This window comes from Scleropages formosus, chromosome 2, assembly GCF_900964775.1.
Source record: "Scleropages formosus chromosome 2, fSclFor1.1, whole genome shotgun sequence".
Classification (NCBI taxonomy): Eukaryota; Metazoa; Chordata; class Actinopteri; order Osteoglossiformes; family Osteoglossidae; genus Scleropages; species Scleropages formosus.
Window position 1 is genome coordinate 40,726,233 of NC_041807.1, and position 17,869 is coordinate 40,744,101.

Here is a 17,869-nt window from a genome sequence, read left to right on the forward strand (position 1 = left end):
CGGGTCACGTGGGCATGTACTTCCGCTGTGCACACAAAATATCAGTGTGTAACCTTTGATGGGCGGCTAATCCATTCTGATCTCTTCTTAACAATGTAATATCTGGTTCTCGGTTCTGGCTCGTTGTGGTGGAATGACCTCCCCCTCCCACTCAGAACTGCTGAAACTCTGTCTTCATTCAAGGAGGGTCTGAAAACTCACCTTTTCCAGACTCACTTCGCCCATCATCTCTCAAGCTCATGGTGTAAATGTTCATGTACCGCAACTTTATATAATCCCCAGATAAGCCTTTACACAGCCGTTACTCCTGTATTGTATGTAAATGTAACCTTTATTAAACAAATTGTAGGAAGGTGATCAGGATTCATCTACCCCGCGTTTTATAAACCTACTCGAGCGATGAACATCGGTGCATAAAGTGGAAAATAACAAACTATATTTACTTAAGAATCACTTGTCTGCAACTGTGTGTCTTTCTCCTAAAGTAATGAACAAATTGTATTTTTGCTGAGATGTTCGTCGCTTTGAAGAAAAGCGTCTGATGAATGAATGAATGTAAATGATATGTTCCCTGTCTGGGGACCATATATTAAGTGGATTTTTGGAACAGGGAGATGGAATAGGGGGTTGCTCCATCCACTCCACGCATCAACCTGGTATTGCAGTATCTCCAGGAACGGTGTGTTCCCCCCCACCCCCGGAAGAAGAAACCTGTTGAAAAGTAGAAGATGAGGACCTGAAGAGAGTGTCGTGGGCCGCCATGTTCAGACGCACGTAATGACGGGCACATCCGAAGGCGAGGCCAAAACGAGTAATTTAACAGCACAAATGTACAGCCCCGTTGCTCACTGACAGCAGGCAGTGTATCTAACTCACGCCGTCAGTCACCCTGCATCAAGAGGAATCGGCCGAATACTGCAGCGTACTCTCCGTCAGCGGGGGGCAAAACGGAGGGGCTCCGTGGCCTGTGGCGCGTACTGCGGTACCTTTTTAGGGCAGGGATGAGAGCACAGAGGTAGATTGGCGATCATTTCTTGGTAGGAGAACTCATCACGTTCGGTTGTATTGACACAAAGTCCTGACTAAAGAGGAGTCAACAGCTGCCATGTGACATGTGAACCTGCACTGGAACCAAAGGTAAAAGGTCCGTTTTTACACAGGATGTTCCCGTTACCGTGGTGCGCGAGGTGTCGTTTTACTCATCCTTCGGCATAATTGTTCTGAACCAATTTTCGGACGTCCCTTCAGCTCAGTGCCAGGTTTGAGGTAAAATTGCGGTTATATTGCTGATATTAAGCAGTATGTTTTTATCGAATCAGTTCCAACTGTCTCCAGAACCTTCCACACACCTGTAAAACATCACTTCCTTCCTGGCAGCGTATAATTTATGCTGCCTAACCTGGCAGCCCACAGGGCATAGTGCTGGAGAGGGGAGGGAATACACCCAGGATGGGACGCCAGTCCATTGCAAGGCACCCCAAGCAGGCCTTGAACCCCAGACAGCAGGACCCGGTCCAACCCGCCGCGCCGCCATGCTCCCCTCTGAGAACCAAAGATAAAAGGTCTCTTTTTACACACGACGCTCCCATTACCGTGGTGCGCGAGGTGTCGTTTTACTCGTCCTTCGGTATAATTGTTCTGAACCAACCAACCCCCCAGAACCTTCCACACACCTGTAAATCATCGCTTCCTTCCTGGCTGGTAGTGTAGTACTTACAACGGCTGCCTTTGAACCGAAAGGTCAGAGATTCAAATCTCACCTCCAGCTGTAGTACCCTTGAGCAAAGTACTTACCCTAAATTGCACCAGTAAAATTTCCCAGCTGTATAAACGGGTAAATAACTGGTTGACCGAGATTCTGCGATTCACTCCCTGGGCACTCAAGTCTACTCCTGTTTGGATGAGCTGGATTCTCATGTTCCAATTTGCTGAGTCATGTTGATCATCAACCACTTCCAGGTGGCTACTGCCTACTGAGTGTACTTATCTTTTAGTGACAGTCTTTGTCAGGCTTTTCTTGAGAGACGGTGTGAGCTAAAATGTGTAGTAAGATCCAACATGTTTCAGTTCATTGCCCTCAGAAACTGAAATGGTTTTTACTGAGAAGCTTTTTCTTATATATTTAATCCTTTACTGTTTAATATAGGAGGGGGTGCGGTGGCACAGTGGTGCAGTGGGTTGGACCGGGTCCTGCTCTCCAGTGGGCCTGGGGTTTGAGTCCCGCTTGGGGTGCCTTGCGACGGACTGGCGTCCCGTCCTGGCTGAATCCCCTCCCCCTTCAGCCTTACGCCCTGTGTTGCTGGGTTAGGCTCTGGTTCCCCGTGACCCCGTATGGGACAAGCGGTTCAGAAATGTGTGTTTAATCTGGGATATGGAATAACTTGTATGGTTAGGGTGGCATCACAGCTACCTGAGTTAATTTTTCATTGTTCAGTAATACTAAGGGATGGTCTTCAGCATCTACTGCAACTCCCAGGCTGACAGTGAGTCCCACTCTGGCCACAGGAGTGACAATTTTGCTTTCCCTTTGTTGATTTTCACCTTTCCCTGACTTGAATTTGGAGTTACAGCTGTCCATCAACACCAGTCCAGGAGTGTTGGATGTGATTCACCGAACCGGAAAGGCAAGATTTCCCACAAGTTCAGAAGCAGCTTCCTGGAGGCCACAGCTCTGGGAAAGAAGTTGTTCCTCAGTTTATTGGTGCAGAATCTTATTGTCATGAACCATTTGCGAGACGGCAGCAGTTTAGACAGGGAGGGACCAGGGTGTGTGGTGTCCTCGATGATACTGCCAGCCTTCTTCCTCGGTCGACCGGCATAGATGGTGTCCAAGTTGAAGAGCTCCATCCCGATGATGCGCTGACCGGCCTTCACCTCGTGATGTAGAGCCTTTTGCTTGGCAGCTGTACAGCTGGCATACCACGCGGTGGCGCAGTTAGAACACGCAGGGAGAAGAGACAAACTCCCAACCAACTGCACAGGGTTTGAACCTACATACAAACAGCCCAGGCACTGAGAGGTGGCGGCGCTACCTGCTGTGTCACTGTTTCCCCATCATACAAAACCTGTATGAGCAGTTACTTTACTAGAGACTGATTTACATCAGTTCAGTCTGAGTGAGTATTTGGGGATTTGGAGAAAACAACCTTCAGTGTACAGCATTGTCCCCTGGGTTTGAGCCTCATTTCCTCTACAGCTCTCTGACTGTCTCTTCTTTCACTCAGCTCAAACTTTTCTCAAAGCCAGTTACAATGTGAAGCTATTCACAATTATTTCTACACTCACTGTAGGTCATTTCACAGGAGAAATTTAGAGTCAGTACTTTGCTCAACAAGGGGTGCGGTGGCGCAGTGGGTTGGACCAGGTTCTGCTCTCCGGTGGATCTGGGGTTCGAGTCCCACTTGGGGTGCCTTGCGACGGACTGGCGTGCTGTCCTGGGTGTGTCCCCTCTCTCTCCGGCCTTATGCCCTGTGTTGCCGGGTAGGCTCCGGTTCCCTGTGACCCCATATGGGACAAGCGGTTCAGAAAATGTGTGTGTGTGTGTGTGTGTGTACACCTTGCTCAAGGGTATTGTGGCTGAGGGTGGGATTCAAACCAGATACCCCCTGGTCTCTCTGGAGGCAGACACTGAGTTTTTTCTTTTTCGTTTCAGCAATAGTACTTAAACTGAGGGAGCATTTTTTCTCATCTTTGTCAACAATAATCCCTAAACACTGTTTTTCACTGGAATATTTGGATGACTGGACAATTCACAGCCTTTGTGTCATGCCGGAACAGTGGAAGCCGGGGCGAAGGCGAGTAGGACCCAGTCGTGGGTTCCTTTTTTTAACAAAGAAAGCCGAGGAGCAAGACATGGAGCAGTAGTCAGGGACAGGCGTGGGTCAGGCTTTGTGCGTTCGACGATTCATGGGAAACGAGACAAGGGACGTAAACGAAAAGACGAAGCAAAGGTCAGTGGCCAGGAGATCGGGAACTTTGGAAGGACAGGAATCGTTGGACACACTGGAGAAGCGGTTGCTCAAGCCAGGTTCCGCAAGCAGGCGTGGAATCCTTGTCCTTTCATCCCGTCCCGCGTGATGAGAGGCAGGTGCGGGCGAGGTGCTCGTGACACTTTACCATAAGCTCACATTTATTGATCCTGTATGACGATATAGGGCTGATGCCTTAGAAAAGTACTAATAATGTTTAAAGCAAGGAGAATTTGGTCACTAACTCTGTTCTAAGCACTTCTTGGCATTCACGGCATTTGAGTCTTCCGAGTACTTTTCTCATCACTCAACCTGAAGTTGAAGCACAGAAAATTCCTTGGCTGCGAGTCAGCAACAGGTTTATTGTAACGTAGTGTTTTCTATAATAGAGGACCTCATACTTCATATTGTCAAGAAACATCAAAAAACATCTTACATATCTTATATATATCTTAAATACTTATATATCTCTTACACTGCTAGTCCAGCTCATCCTCATTTAAATGTGCATGCTCATTTTTATGCACCTCCTTGAACGATGGACATGTTGTATCTTTTATTGAGTTGCTGCTGTTTGATGTTGTGTGTAAAGGTGTTGTTTGTATTTGGTTGCCAACTTGTAATTGCTGACGAGTGATTGGCACTGAGTTTAAATTGTACAATTTGGAATGCGATTTATAGAAGTGCCACTAGATGTCCGTTGTTTCAGCGTAAATGCGATACTAGTAGGTGAGAAGAAGAGTTTGCCTCAGACTGAGTGTACGAGTGGAGCGACGGATGTTTTCTTGGTATTTTTAATTAAATGTAACATAGAAGTCGGTCTCGTCATTTGCGAACTCAAGAAGCTGCGTGACAACATTTTTTGGTGCCGAAACCCGGGAGGAGACGAACTAAACGGATAGCTCGTCGCACCTCCTAGCCGCGAAGTAACAACAACAACAGGCGTCGAAAGAGACAAAATGGCGGCCCGGTTACAGAGAGAGACTGAAACATAAACGCGGAGTTTCGCGGGCATCCGGCCGCAACGAAACTACTGAGGTCTCTAGAAGAAGAAACATGTAAGGACAACGTGAATTGTGCCCGTTTGAGAGAGATGTACTTTTCAGTTTTCTGTACTTATCTGAGATGTAAAATGAATAAGATGAATAAATGTAAATGTCAGTGTAAATGAATAAATTAGTGAATGTGGTGGTAAAGCTGCTGCTGTAGTGTATAACACTCTGAAAACACAAATTGCTGTACTGTCCAAGTGAAAAAATTAAGCAGACACATTAACAACAGGTGCCACAAATCTCATCTCAGGATTTACAGCCACTGTGTGGAACACTTACATGTGTGGTGAACGCCCGGCATTAAAAAACACTTTTCATTGATCCTGAGAACATGATATTTATATGTAAGGAAATAAGACTGGTCATTGAAAAGTTGGTCCAACACGCCAAAGGTAGAACCAAAGAGCATCAACACCGCTTTCACACACGTCATGTCCCTCCAAAAGTAAGTTCATGATATTACCATTTCTAGGACAGCAGGTATTTCTGGGTCTTTATTTATGTGGACAAATTTATTTGTATGATATGTGTGAAGGTGGCTACATTTAGATCTGTAAAATCAGCAACAATGATACATTTATAAATATCATTGAAGGCCAAAGTTCCATGTTTTTCAGGATTTGGTCAACATGACTTACATTTCTTTTTAGTTGCAAATCATAAAACCTTTCTTTGAGAATGACAGAGTCCTTTTTCAGTAAAGTTTGTGAGGAATTTCCCCAAGCTCTAATGGCATAAGTTAAATGCAATATTATCATTTGATTGTAAATCTACATATAATGAAGTATTTCTTGTCAAAGGTGTTTTTTATATAAATTCAAAGCAACAACTTTGAATGCAAAAAAAAAAAATCTGTTTTGCCTTAATTTCAGTTATACTTCGTCCTTGATAACTGCTCATCTTTAAAAATTACCTGAAAGTTGAGATGTTTTTATCAGTTTCATTGTAGGCTCTATAGTTTGACAGAGCTTAACCACATTAATTCAAGTTTGACAGATTTAAGTGTCTGTTTTTATACTGGCTATTGTCCATTTCATTATAGGCCTGGAAATATTCTCCATTCAGTTCACTTCAAAATGTATTCACCAAAAAATTAGAGATGACAAAATGACCAAATCATATACACTGAGCAGGAAACATTTAAGTTGCTTTGGCAACCAGATACCATCTGGTATGTATGGCTATAACAACAGAATGCTGAGATAATAGTATTTTGTGTAAATTATACAAATCAGAATCCTAGGAAAATGTCTGCTGTATGTTAACAGGCACTATGAATGTGAGGTGATGAGATTTCTCTGTTAATTATGCATAGAAAGCTCTTGATATGTTCAACCAGGTAGGTTAGATATGGCACCATGTGGAATCTTTCCACAGACACTAACACATCAGTTACTGCAAAGTATAGCTTAAAATTGAGATACAGAGAGAGAACTCAACATTCCAAAATTTTTATTTCAGTACCGACAGTAGCCTACACCATCTCCCAGTGCCTAGGTACCAGTACTGTACATGTACATCAGTAAACTTCCTGGCATCGTTCAGGTTTTCATCTAATTGATATCACATGTCTGGTTTGATCAATAGAAAACATCTTTAGCTTTAACATGAACTATATTTCATGGAAATCAGTGGAGACCTGCCCAAGAAGACTTGTTATGGGAGAAGTGCATCCAAACCCTTGTGCTTTTGTTTACACACGTGAAACATTTTTCCAATACAGCGGATGATGTTGCTGTTGCGGCACGCGGGTTACTATTGTATTTGGCCTGTCTGTGTATATGTAACAACCCACATTACTGCAAGTTTGAGTGGGAACTGTGCTCATTGTAAATAGTTTAATTATGGGGAAAATGTGAATAAAGTGTTCAACCGCTGCGGGGACTTACGGGGAATGTAATGGGGTGACTGTGTTTGCCAGCAAGAAAAGGAGAAAACCAACGAGGAGCACCTGTGGCTGATCAGCGGACGGGCGCATAAAAAGGAGATGCAGAGCACACACAGACATGGAACCTTGTTCAGCGTTTTTACTCATCTGTGTACCTAGCCTGTGCTTTCCTGACTTCCTTGATTCCTTGTAATTGTTCTCACCCACGTCCTCATCCTCCTCCTCGTCTCCCGAAGCCTCTCCTGTATCTCCACGCCTTCCTGGCTTACCATGACTCTTTGCCCGTTCCCCGGATTACGTCTCTCGGATTCTCACTTTGAACTTCGTTCGCACATCGGTGACCCTTTGCCTGTTTTTTGACCATTTTTTCTGGATCGCCCCTTGAAAGATCCTCCTGTGCTCCGCGATTGGGTCCAGCGCTCCCACTGTGGGGAAACTCTGACACCGGGGAGGGGACAGCTTTTGCAAGGCACTTTTCATTGTTGTAGAAGGGTCACTGGTATTAATGGCAGTCACATTTATTGATTTGTACTACAATATTTACAGTTTCCTACTAATTTATCCCTCATTTCTGCCATGACACCTGAAATAAGGACCCGTCCCCCTGGACAGTACGAGTACGGGACACCTGGGACTAAAGCTTCAACTGCAGTGTATTTGAAGGCCACTGAAGAAGAAAGGCATTGTGTGTGTTATATTTACTGATATATTTACATTACATTTACATTTATTTATTTAGCACATGCTTTTGTCCAAAGAGACGTATATCTCAGCAAAAGTACAATTTATGCATTACATTAACAGAAGGAGGCATAGCTGCAGACATGAAAGTCTCAAGCAAACCTAGTTTGTTCCCTACCACTTGCTGCACCGAGGTTCATCGTTCGAGTAGGTGAATAAAAATCAGGATAGACAAATCCCGATACCCTCCCACTAATGTTTTTTTTTTAAGTATAAGATACACAAATTGGCAAGTATCAGTGCCTTCTGCCTTCTGAGCACCAGGGTTCCATCTCCTCAAAACTTTGTCGTACGTGAAATTCATCTGCGGACCGATCTTCCTGCACAAGCGAGTCACCAAACGCCAGACCTTCCGCACCTGTCCGCAGTCCCAAAAGGCGTGCGGGAGAGTTTCACTCTCACCGCACTGGAGTCGCAGGCAGAGTGGGTGGCTCGTCAGTTTGTGCCTATACAGATCTACTTTGACCGGCAACATACTTTGTAGACAACGCCAGTGCAAATCTTGATGGTGGTGGTCGAGCTCCTTTGGCTGAATCCTCCTCGAGCCCCAGAAGAACTCGAGTTCCTCTCCTCTTGACCACGGCCTTAAAGTTTACTTTACCCGCGCTACACATGAAGGTTGTTGGCTCCAAATTCCCAAATACTCATTCAGACTAAACTGATATAAATCCACCTGGAGTAAAGTAACTGGTCATACAGGTTTTGTATGATGGGGAAACACAGTGACACAGCGGTAGCGCTGCCACCTCTCAGTGCCCGGGCTGTTTGGGTGTAGCTTCAAATCCGATGTAGTTGGTTGAGAGTTTGCATGTTCTTCCTTTGTGTTCCCACTGGGTGCTCTGGTTTCTTCCCACCGTCCAAAGACAAGCAGTTCAGGTGAACTGGATGCTCCTGTAGTGTGTGTGTACTGAAAGATTTATCCATTTTCACAAGCTGCATGTCCTCATCAGGGTCGTGATGGTCTCGAACCCATCCTGGAAGGACTGGGGGCAAGGTGGAAAGAGGGGGGGTTGCCATGGATGGGACAACATTACATCACAGGGTAACCTCTCATACACACACCATGGGCAATTTCTTTATTGCTTATAATTCATTGCCAGTTCATCTGAACTACATCTCCTTCAGATGTGGGTGGAAACCAGAGCGCCCAGAGGAAACCCACACAAACACAGTGGGAACATGCAAACACAACACAGACCGAGCTAAATTTGAACCTACGTCTCAACAGCCCCTGTGGTGGCTCTACCTGCTGTACCACTGTGTGACTTGTACTGAGAGAATAATAAGACAATTTTCAAACAGCTTTAATAACTTTAATAATAATGTCTAAAGAAACATTAACACAGAGCAGAAAAATAAGCAGAATGTCTGAAGAGAACAATACAGGAACACACACAGGATTCCTCCTTCAGTTTGAGTTCAGCTCCTGTTTACTCCCTCATCTCAGAGAACACAGTTTCACTTTAGATCCTGGTGCAAAAAACCCAAACCCAAACCCAGGATAGAGGGGTTCAGTGAATGTGGTCTGGAATCTGTGGAGGAGGGTCATTGTGTCCCTAGAGACCCTGTAGAAGGACAGAGTTCCTGCCCTGTGATCCAGGTAAACTCCTATTGTGGAGGAAATGGGACCAGATACTGGAATCTCTACATTATTGTGATAGAAACTGTAACTGGAGGGAGAGCAGAACAAACTCCAGGACTTGTTATTGAATCCAAAGATACAGTCAATACCTTTTCTTTTCCTGTTGGTCCCTTTATATGACACTGCTATATCAATCCCATCATCTCCACTCCACTGAAGTTCCCAATAACAGCATCCAGACAGACCCTCTTTACACAGAACTTGTTTCCAGTAGTCAAATCTCTCTGGATGATCAGGATATGACTGGGACTCCTTCTTCCAGGTCACCGCTGTGTTCCTCTCAGACAGACTGAGGTTTTCATTCACTGTATTTATGTCCAGTGTGAGCTGACAGGCATCTGATGGAGGAAAAACAGAAGAGAAGAGTTTTTGCCTTTAGCTGATCCTCATTTTTACCTCAGTTTACTGTAATATTACCTGTAAGTTACAGCTGTATTGACTAATGGTGGACAAAATGTCAGTAATTAATCTAACAATTAATACAATGTAACAAGTACATTTACTGCACTTGTTGAATGAATTTGTGGAGAAAGTGCATGTTGTCGGGCGAAGAAGGACGCGGAGGTAGCGTTCATAACGAACGGTTTACTTGAACACCAACACAAAGGGAATAATGCTCTCGGTCCGAGGACCCCTTTTCCTCCAAGACTTGCGCAGCCAGCCAGCCAGCCAGCCAGCCAGCCAGCCAGCATTTCCCCCCGAAGTGGCCCCAGCGGTTACACACCATTTAACATTATTTCCCATAATGCAACTATCTACATTTAAACAGTAACACGGGTCGTTACACTATTAATATGGTAGATTTCTGTAATTGAGACACATCAAGTTCAAGTTGTTTTTATTGTCATTCCTCTATAGCTTGTATTCAGTGGAACGAAATGTCGTTTCTCCGGAGACCGTGGGAGCAACAGGACAAAACAAAAGGGCTGTACTGAAAGCAGTGTGTAGTGTATGGAGTCCTGCTGGATTAGCGTTTACTGTTTATGTGACACGTGACATTTACCAAATGTTGAGAGGACAGAAATGTGCACAAGACGGATTTCCAGCCGCGTGTGAAAAACACTTGTGGAGACACTACAGTCCAACGGAGCTACTAGTGATGCCACATGAAGCCTCAACTGGTGACTCTTTGTGACGACGGACGAATTTCTCGCTGCAGTTTTTTATTATCCAATCACATCAACTCCCGCCAGTCTCTTTCGGAACACGTGACTTCATATTGTGCGTTTCATTGGTCATCTCATTTACAGCATTTCTCTAAGCCAATTAAATTACTCTCAGATTGAACCAGTAGTAACCATGCTCTACATCAGCTGACTTATTCTGTTTTTTTCATTGGCCAGGATGGACTGTCACTCATTTTCACTTCACAGAATCAGTGTTGCTCATACTTTACCACACAATCTTAAGAAAAAGGCGCTGTAAATGATCAGTGACAGTATAACAGGAAATATATCCTGATATTGAGTGAGAGGGAATTGGTAGTGCAGCAGTGAGTGTCGTTCACAAGGACACTAGAGCAGCGGGAGAAGTTACAAGTGAACTTTGCTAACTGCTACACTGTCTGCTGTCACACTCTGTCGTCATAGTGACGGAATATCACACATCATATCATGGACTATGACGTGTGTAATACTCATAACAAAGGAGCAGTGTGTTAAAACCGCATTTTCTCTGCGCAAACACACACTAAACGACAGTCACAGTGAGTTGAGCACAAGGAGTAACGAATCATATTTTGTGTCTTACTGATTAATAATGAACTTTATGTTCTAAAATATCTCTGAAACAGAAATAAGTGAACACTGGAACTAGTTTTTACAAACAGTAAAAGCATTATTGGGTTAAAGTATTTTAACTTGTTCATAAAAGTTACTTCAAAAAGTTTTAGTGTATTAATTTGACACTTTTACTGTAGTTCATATCTGAATGAGAACTTTTACTTGAGCTGTTTTTGAAGTAAAGACACTTCTATTTGAGTTTTGTTTCTCACTATTATACACACCTCTGTGAGTCACAGCACTGAAATACTGAAACACACACACCTGTCCACATAAACTCAGGGAAATCATGGAAACTCCACACAATTAATGGCACAAAGTTTAGTCTTAAACACAGGTACGTGTGTGTTTGTGTGTGTGTGTGTCTGTCTGTCTGTCTCTCTGTCTGCCTATCTGAGTGTTTGTGAACAGACTCACAGGGTAAAAACTCTTCTCTGGTCCTGGGTTCCGTAATCTGTTGTTTTTTCACTAGAAAGAGATGAAGAGAAACAGAGAGGTGAGTGAATGGGATTTACCTTTGGTCCTGTGTACATGTGTGTTTCCTGTATTGTTTAATTTCTACTGTCGTGGAGATCAGAATTTCATTAAATACACACTCACATGGACTGGGCTTTGAGTCCTTCACAAACATTACTGTAAATCCATGTTCTTTATATAATAACTATGTACAAATGTGTTTCATGAGAAACAATGTATTACATCGTGTGTGTATGATGAAAATGTATTTATTTCTGTACCAACCTGTTTGGGAGATCTCTGTGAATTTGTTCTTACAGGCTTCCTCTAGTTGGGCTTTGAGATCACAAAGAGCTTTCTTCACATCTCCAAAAGAGCAGTGTGGGTCCACAGGGATGGTGGGTAAGTGTACAAAGTGTACAGGTCCAGGAGGGACACAGAGAGACTGGAAACTCTACACACACAGATAGAATGAGTGAAAGAAGCATCTCCAGCTCACATCCTTTAAGTGTATCATATAAATGTATCACACATGCTGTGTTCTCCAGTCTCATAGAAAAGCAGTGTTGTTACCTGTAGGAAATGGATGTGATCCTCTGTGTGTGAAAGCTGCTCCATCTCAGCATCTCTCCTCTTCAACTCAGCAATCTCCTGCTCCAGTCGCTCCAGGAGACCTTCAGCCCGACTCAGCGCAGCCTTCTCCTGAGCTCTGATCAGGTTTACCACTTCAGAGCGCCTTTTCTCAAGGGAGCGGATCATCTGGGTGAAGATGCTCTCGGTGTCCTCCGCTGCTGCCTGTGCGGAGCGCTGTTAGAGACACACGGAGAGGAGGGAGCCTGTTTATTCCCCACAGTGTGACTCAGTGCGATTGAGAGCCACAGCACTGGAAAGTGGTCCAACTGTGGTCTCCTCACTGTGTGACTGGAGGAGAGCCCTGACTGAGCCCTCAAATGGCTCTTCCAGCAGCCAGCTGAGCTGTTGTCTTCTCCTCTGCTCCATACTCACTGTGAGTGAGTCCACAGCCTGTCTCAGGTCCTGCACCTTCTTCTCTCTCTGCTGGATCCCTTCCTGGAATTCACTCTGTGTTGCCTTTAGATGCTTCTACGGAAAGACAAGGATACAAGGATGCCTCATTCTACAAATACTGCAGTTACTAATTCTCAAACAGACAGACATTTTTTAAGCTTTTAATTGCATTTACTGCACTGTTCTGTTTTTGTGATGGAGTCAAAATTACCTGCACTTCCTCATTTCAACAGTTGAACGCGAAACACACTCAGAAGGAAACACAATTAGAGCCGAAGGACCACATTCCATCTTCTCAAGCTTTTACAACATCAATTTGTGCAAAGTTAAAATTTTAAAATTAGATGTCGTACAAAGTACTTATTATTTAACTTATTGATCATACTTGTTTGTCGGTCCTTCCTGCAGAAGCTGAGACTGTATCATGTCCTCTGTGTTCGTCCATCACACACAGCAGACAGATACACTGATGATCAGTACGACAGTAGATCTCCAGCAGTTTGTCATGTTGGGAACAGACCTTTTCCTGAAGGTTTCCAGTCGCATCAGTCAGTTTGTGTTTTTTAAAAGCTGGAGATTCATTGTGAGGCTGGAGGTGAGTTTTACAATAAGAGGCGAGACACACCAGACAGGACTTGACGGCTTTGTTCTTTCTCCCAGTACACACATCACACACCACATCTCCAGGTCCAGCAAAACAGTGTTCAGGAGGAGCAGCTTGGAGTCCTGTCTTCTTCAGTTCCTCCACCACCTCAGCCAGTATGGTGTTTCTGCCCAGAACAGGTCTTGAGCTGAAGGTCTGTCTGCACTGAGGACACCTGTAGAAACCAGTATGATCCTTCTGATCCCAGCAGCCCTTAATACAGTCCATACAGTAACTGTGTCCACAGGGAATAGTCACTGGATCCTTCAGTAGATCCAGACAGATTGAACAGCTGAATCTGTCCTGATCCAGATGAACTCCACCTTCTGCCATTTTACTGCACACACAGAGGACAGAGCTCAGTTTCGTTTCTCTCTTCCTGTGTGTGTCGCAGTGGAACGTATTTCCTGCTTCTGCTGCAGGAGGTGTGGTGTTGAACTGAGACCAGACTAAGAGGAGCAGGATGAGCAGAGAGTGGAGTTTGACTCGCAGAGATTCTCTCGGACTCCTTTCTGACTCTTTACACTGTCATATATTCTCGGTGTTTTACTGCAGAAACAAGAGTCTCATTGTTTTAGAGGGAAACTTTCTAATCCTGACACATCTTATGTTCTGCAGTCTTTTTAACATCATGTGGTACCTGAGCATTTTATTATAACAAGCAAAATGCTGAACCTTCGTGTCACGACTTCAGGGTTGTCTAGAGGTCTAGTGGAGTGTAGCAAAGTTCTGTACCATGTTATGGATTATCAATCGATCAATCAATCAATGGTTTATTCATCAAATCCACAACAATACAGCGTACAACAGTGGTTGCTGGCAATGAAATATCTTTTTCTGCAAGAAGGACGGGACACCAGTCCATCTCAAGGCACCCCAAGTGGGACTCGAACCCCAGACCCACCGGAGAGCAGGACCCCAGTCCAACCCACTGTGCCACCGCGCCCCCCCGATTTGACATGTACATACAGTATATTCCTCATTATATTCATACTGTATTATTCACATTAATTGTTCATGATTTGTTTGCCTCTGGCAGCAACAGTAGAAAAACCACGTGTGTTGATTCATCCTCTTACATGACACAGTATTTTAGTATTTTTTGCAGCGGAAGTTACAACTGCGACGGATTGTGATCCGTGTTTGCATGTTTTCCCTGTGTCTGCGTGGGTTTCCTCCGGGTGCTCCGGTTTCCTTCCACAGTCCAAAGACATGCTGTTCAGGTCCCCTTTAGTGTGTGAGTGACACAGAGAGAGTGTGTTTCACTGGTGTATGGATGAGTGACCCATTCTAAGTAGTGTATCTAGCAGTGTGAGTCACCTTGGTGAATAAGGTGTGAGGGCTAGTAACGTTACACAGTATCCATTCAAGTCGCTTTGGAGAAAAGCGTCTGCTAAGTGAATAAATGTCAATGTAAATATAAATGTGTTACCCGCGGACCCGCATTTACAGTAAAGTTGAAAAGCAACGCAGTTCCGTTTGTAGTTTGGGAAGAAGCCGCTGGAAAGTGAGGGACGCAGAGCTACTAGTGTGCGGGGCGGGTTCGGAGCGACACGTCAAGTCCAGTTATTACAGGGCAGTGTCAAGCGGTCAAGTGGTGCGGCTCACAGCGCCCATTGGAGCGAACTGGCGAGGAGAAGCACCCTTGTTTCACTTTCACTTTGTTTACATGTGTTTCGTTCAGTGAGTTACACTTTTCCTCTCCGCCCCCTTTCTCCCGACACACACACAGAAATCCAGTCACGTGAGGATGTACTTCCGCTGTGCACACAAAATATCAGTGTGTAACCTTTGATGGCTCCTCCGTGAACTGCCACCTTATCGTGGTGGAGGGGTTTGAGTGCCTGAATGAGTCCAGGAGCTATGTTGTCTGGGGCTATATGCCCCTGATAGGGTGTCCCATGGCAGACAGGTCCTGGATGACAGACGAGACAAAGCGCGGTTCAAAAACCCCTTATGAAGGAAAAATCAAGGCTTTCGTTTACCCCGCCTGGTATGGGGTCACCGGGGCCCCACCCTGGAGCCAGGCCTGGGGGGGGGGGCTCGCATGCGAGCGCCTGGTGGCCAGGTCTATGCCCACGGGGCCTGGCCGGGCTCAGCCCGAAGCCATGACGTGGAGCCGCTCTTCGGTGGGCTCACCACCTGCCGGAGAAACCGTAAGGGGCCGGTGCGTTGTGATTTGGGCGGTGGTCGGGGCCGAGTGCCCAGCCGACCCAAACCTCGGGCGCCAACTCTGGTTTTTGGGACTTGGAATGTCACCTCACTGGCGGGGAAGGAGCCTGAGCTGGTGCGGGAAGTTGAGAGATACCGTCTAGATATAGTCAGGCTCACTTCCACTCACAGCTTGGGTTCTGGAACCACTCTCCTTGATCGAGGGTGGACTCCACTATTCTGGCGTTGCCCAAGGTGAGAGGCGGCGGGCTGGTGTGGGCTTATTAATAGCCCCCCAGTTCAGCCGCCATGTGTTGGAGTCTACCCCGGTGAACGAGAGGGTCGTCTCCCTACGCCTTCGGGTCAGGGAACGGTCTCTCACTGTCGTTTGTGCTTATGCACTAGCGGCAGGGTAGAGTACCCGGCCTTTTTAGAGTCCCTGGGGGGCGTGCTGGAAAGCGCTCCCACTGGGGACTCTGTCGTTCTACTGGGGGACTTTAACGCCCACGTGGGCAGCGACAGTGATACCTGGAGGGGCGTGATTGGGAGGAACGGCCTCCCTGATCTGAACCCGAGCGGTGAGTTGTTATTGGATTTCTGTGCTAGTCGCGGTTTATCCATAACGAACACCATGTTCATGCATAAGGGTGTCCATCAGTGCACTTGGCACCAGGACACCCTAGGTCGGAGGTCGATGATCGACTTTGTAGTCGTTTCTTCTGACCTTCGGCCATATGTCTTGGACACTTGGGTGAAGAGAGGGGCTGAGCTGTCAACTGATCACCACCTGGTGGTGAGTTGGATTCGATGGCGGGGGAAAAAGCTGGACAGACCTGGCAGGCCCAAACGCATAGTGAGGGTCTGTTGGGAACATTTGGCGGAGGCCCCTGTCAGAGAGGTCTTCAACTCCCACCTCCGACAGAGCTTCAACCAGGTCCCGAGGGAGGCTGGGGACACTGAGTCCGAATGGACTATGTTCCACACCTCCATTGTCAGGGCAGCGGTTCGGAGCTGCGGCCATAAGGTCTCCGGTGCCTGTCGCGGCGGCAATCCCCGAACACGGTGGTGGACACCGGAAGTAAGGGATGCCGTCAAGCTGAAGAAGGAGTTCTATCGGGCCTGGCTGGCTCATGGGACTCCTGAAGCAGCTGACAGGTACCGACGGGCCAAACGGAGCACGGCTCTGGCAGTCGCCGCGGCAAAAACTCGGGCTTGGGAGGAGTTCGGTGAGGCCATGGAGGAAGACTTTTGGTCGGCCTCAAAGAGATTCTGGCAAACCGTCCGGCGACTCAGAGGGGGGAAGCGGTGTTCCACGAACACTGTTTACAGTGGAAGTGGTGCGCTGCTGACCTCAGCTGAGGATGTTCTCGGGCGGTGGAAGGAGTGCTTTGAGGATCTCCTCAATCCCTCCGACACGCCTTCCGTAGAGGAAGCTGAGGCTGGGGACTTGGAGGGGGACTCGTCCATTACCCTGGCTGAAGTTGCTGAGGTAGTCAAAAAACTCCTCGGTGGCAAGGCTCCGGGGGTGGATGAGATCCGCCCCGAGTTTCTCAAGTCTCTGGATGTTGTGGGACTGTCTTGGCTGACACGCCTCTGCAGCATCGCGTGGAGTTCGGGAACGGTGCCTCTGGACTGGCGCCTCTGGGGGACCGGAGATTGTGTTCCAACTACAGGGGGATCACACTCCTTAGCCTCCCTGGGAAAGTCTATGCCAGGGTACTGGAAAGGAGAATCCGACCGGTAGTCGAACCTCGGATTCAGGAGGAGCAATGCGGTTTTCGCCCTGGCCGTGGAACACTGGACCAGCTCTATACCCTCACTAGGGTGCTGGAGGGTTCGTGGGAGTTTGCCCAACCAGTCCATATGTGTTTTGTGGACCTGGAGAAGGCATTCGACCATGTCCCTCGTGGCATCCTGTGGGGGGTACTTCGGGATTATGGGGTTCGGGGCTCGTTGCTACGGGCTGTTCGTTCCCTGTATGACCGGAGCAGGAGCTTGGTTCGCATTGCCGGCAGTAAGTCAGACCTGTTCCCGGTGCATGTTGGACTCCGCCAGGGCTGCCCTTTGTCACCGATTCTGTTCATTATCTTTATGGACAGAATTTCTAGGCGCAGTCAGGGAACGGAGGGTGTCTGTTTTGGTGGCCGCAGGATCTCGTCTCTGCTTTTTGCGGACGATGTGGTCCTGTTGGCTTCATCAAGTCAAGACTTGCAGCGTGCACTGGGGAGGTTTGCAGCCGTGCGCGAAGAGGCGGGGATGAGAATCAGCACCTCCAAATCCGAGGCCATGGTTCTCAGTCGGAAAAAGGTGGATTGCCCTCTCCGGGTTAGGGGGGAGTTGCTCCCTCAAGTGGAGGAGTTTAAGTATCTCGGGGTCTTGTTCACGAGTGAGGGAAGAATGGAGCGGCAGGTTGACAGACGGATCGGTGCGGCGTCCGCAGTAATGCGGTCATTGTACCGGTCTGTTGTGGTGAAGAGGGAGCTGAGTCGTAAGGCGAAGCTCTCAATTTACCGGTCGATCT

At 46.7% G+C, this 17,869-nt stretch overlaps 1 protein-coding gene and 1 pseudogene across 1 annotated transcript; one reads left to right on the top strand and one right to left on the bottom strand.

Annotated features, from left to right (window-relative positions):
• The first annotated feature begins 567 nt into the window (after positions 1–567).
• Positions 568–690, top strand: LOC114909929 (uncharacterized; annotated as a pseudogene).
• An 8,324-nt stretch (positions 691–9,014) lies between these two features.
• On the bottom strand, positions 9,015–13,563 carry LOC114909856 (E3 ubiquitin/ISG15 ligase TRIM25-like). Its single transcript, XM_029249693.1, has 6 exons — positions 12,940–13,563; positions 12,534–12,629; positions 12,102–12,335; positions 11,814–11,982; positions 11,490–11,540; positions 9,015–9,629 (listed from the first exon to the last, which is right to left on the bottom strand). Exons 1-6 carry the CDS (start codon positions 13,528–13,530, stop codon positions 9,088–9,090), a joined length of 1,683 nt encoding a protein of 560 aa, XP_029105526.1. The 5' UTR covers positions 13,531–13,563; the 3' UTR covers positions 9,015–9,087.
• Between the last annotated feature and the right edge of the window lie 4,306 nt (positions 13,564–17,869).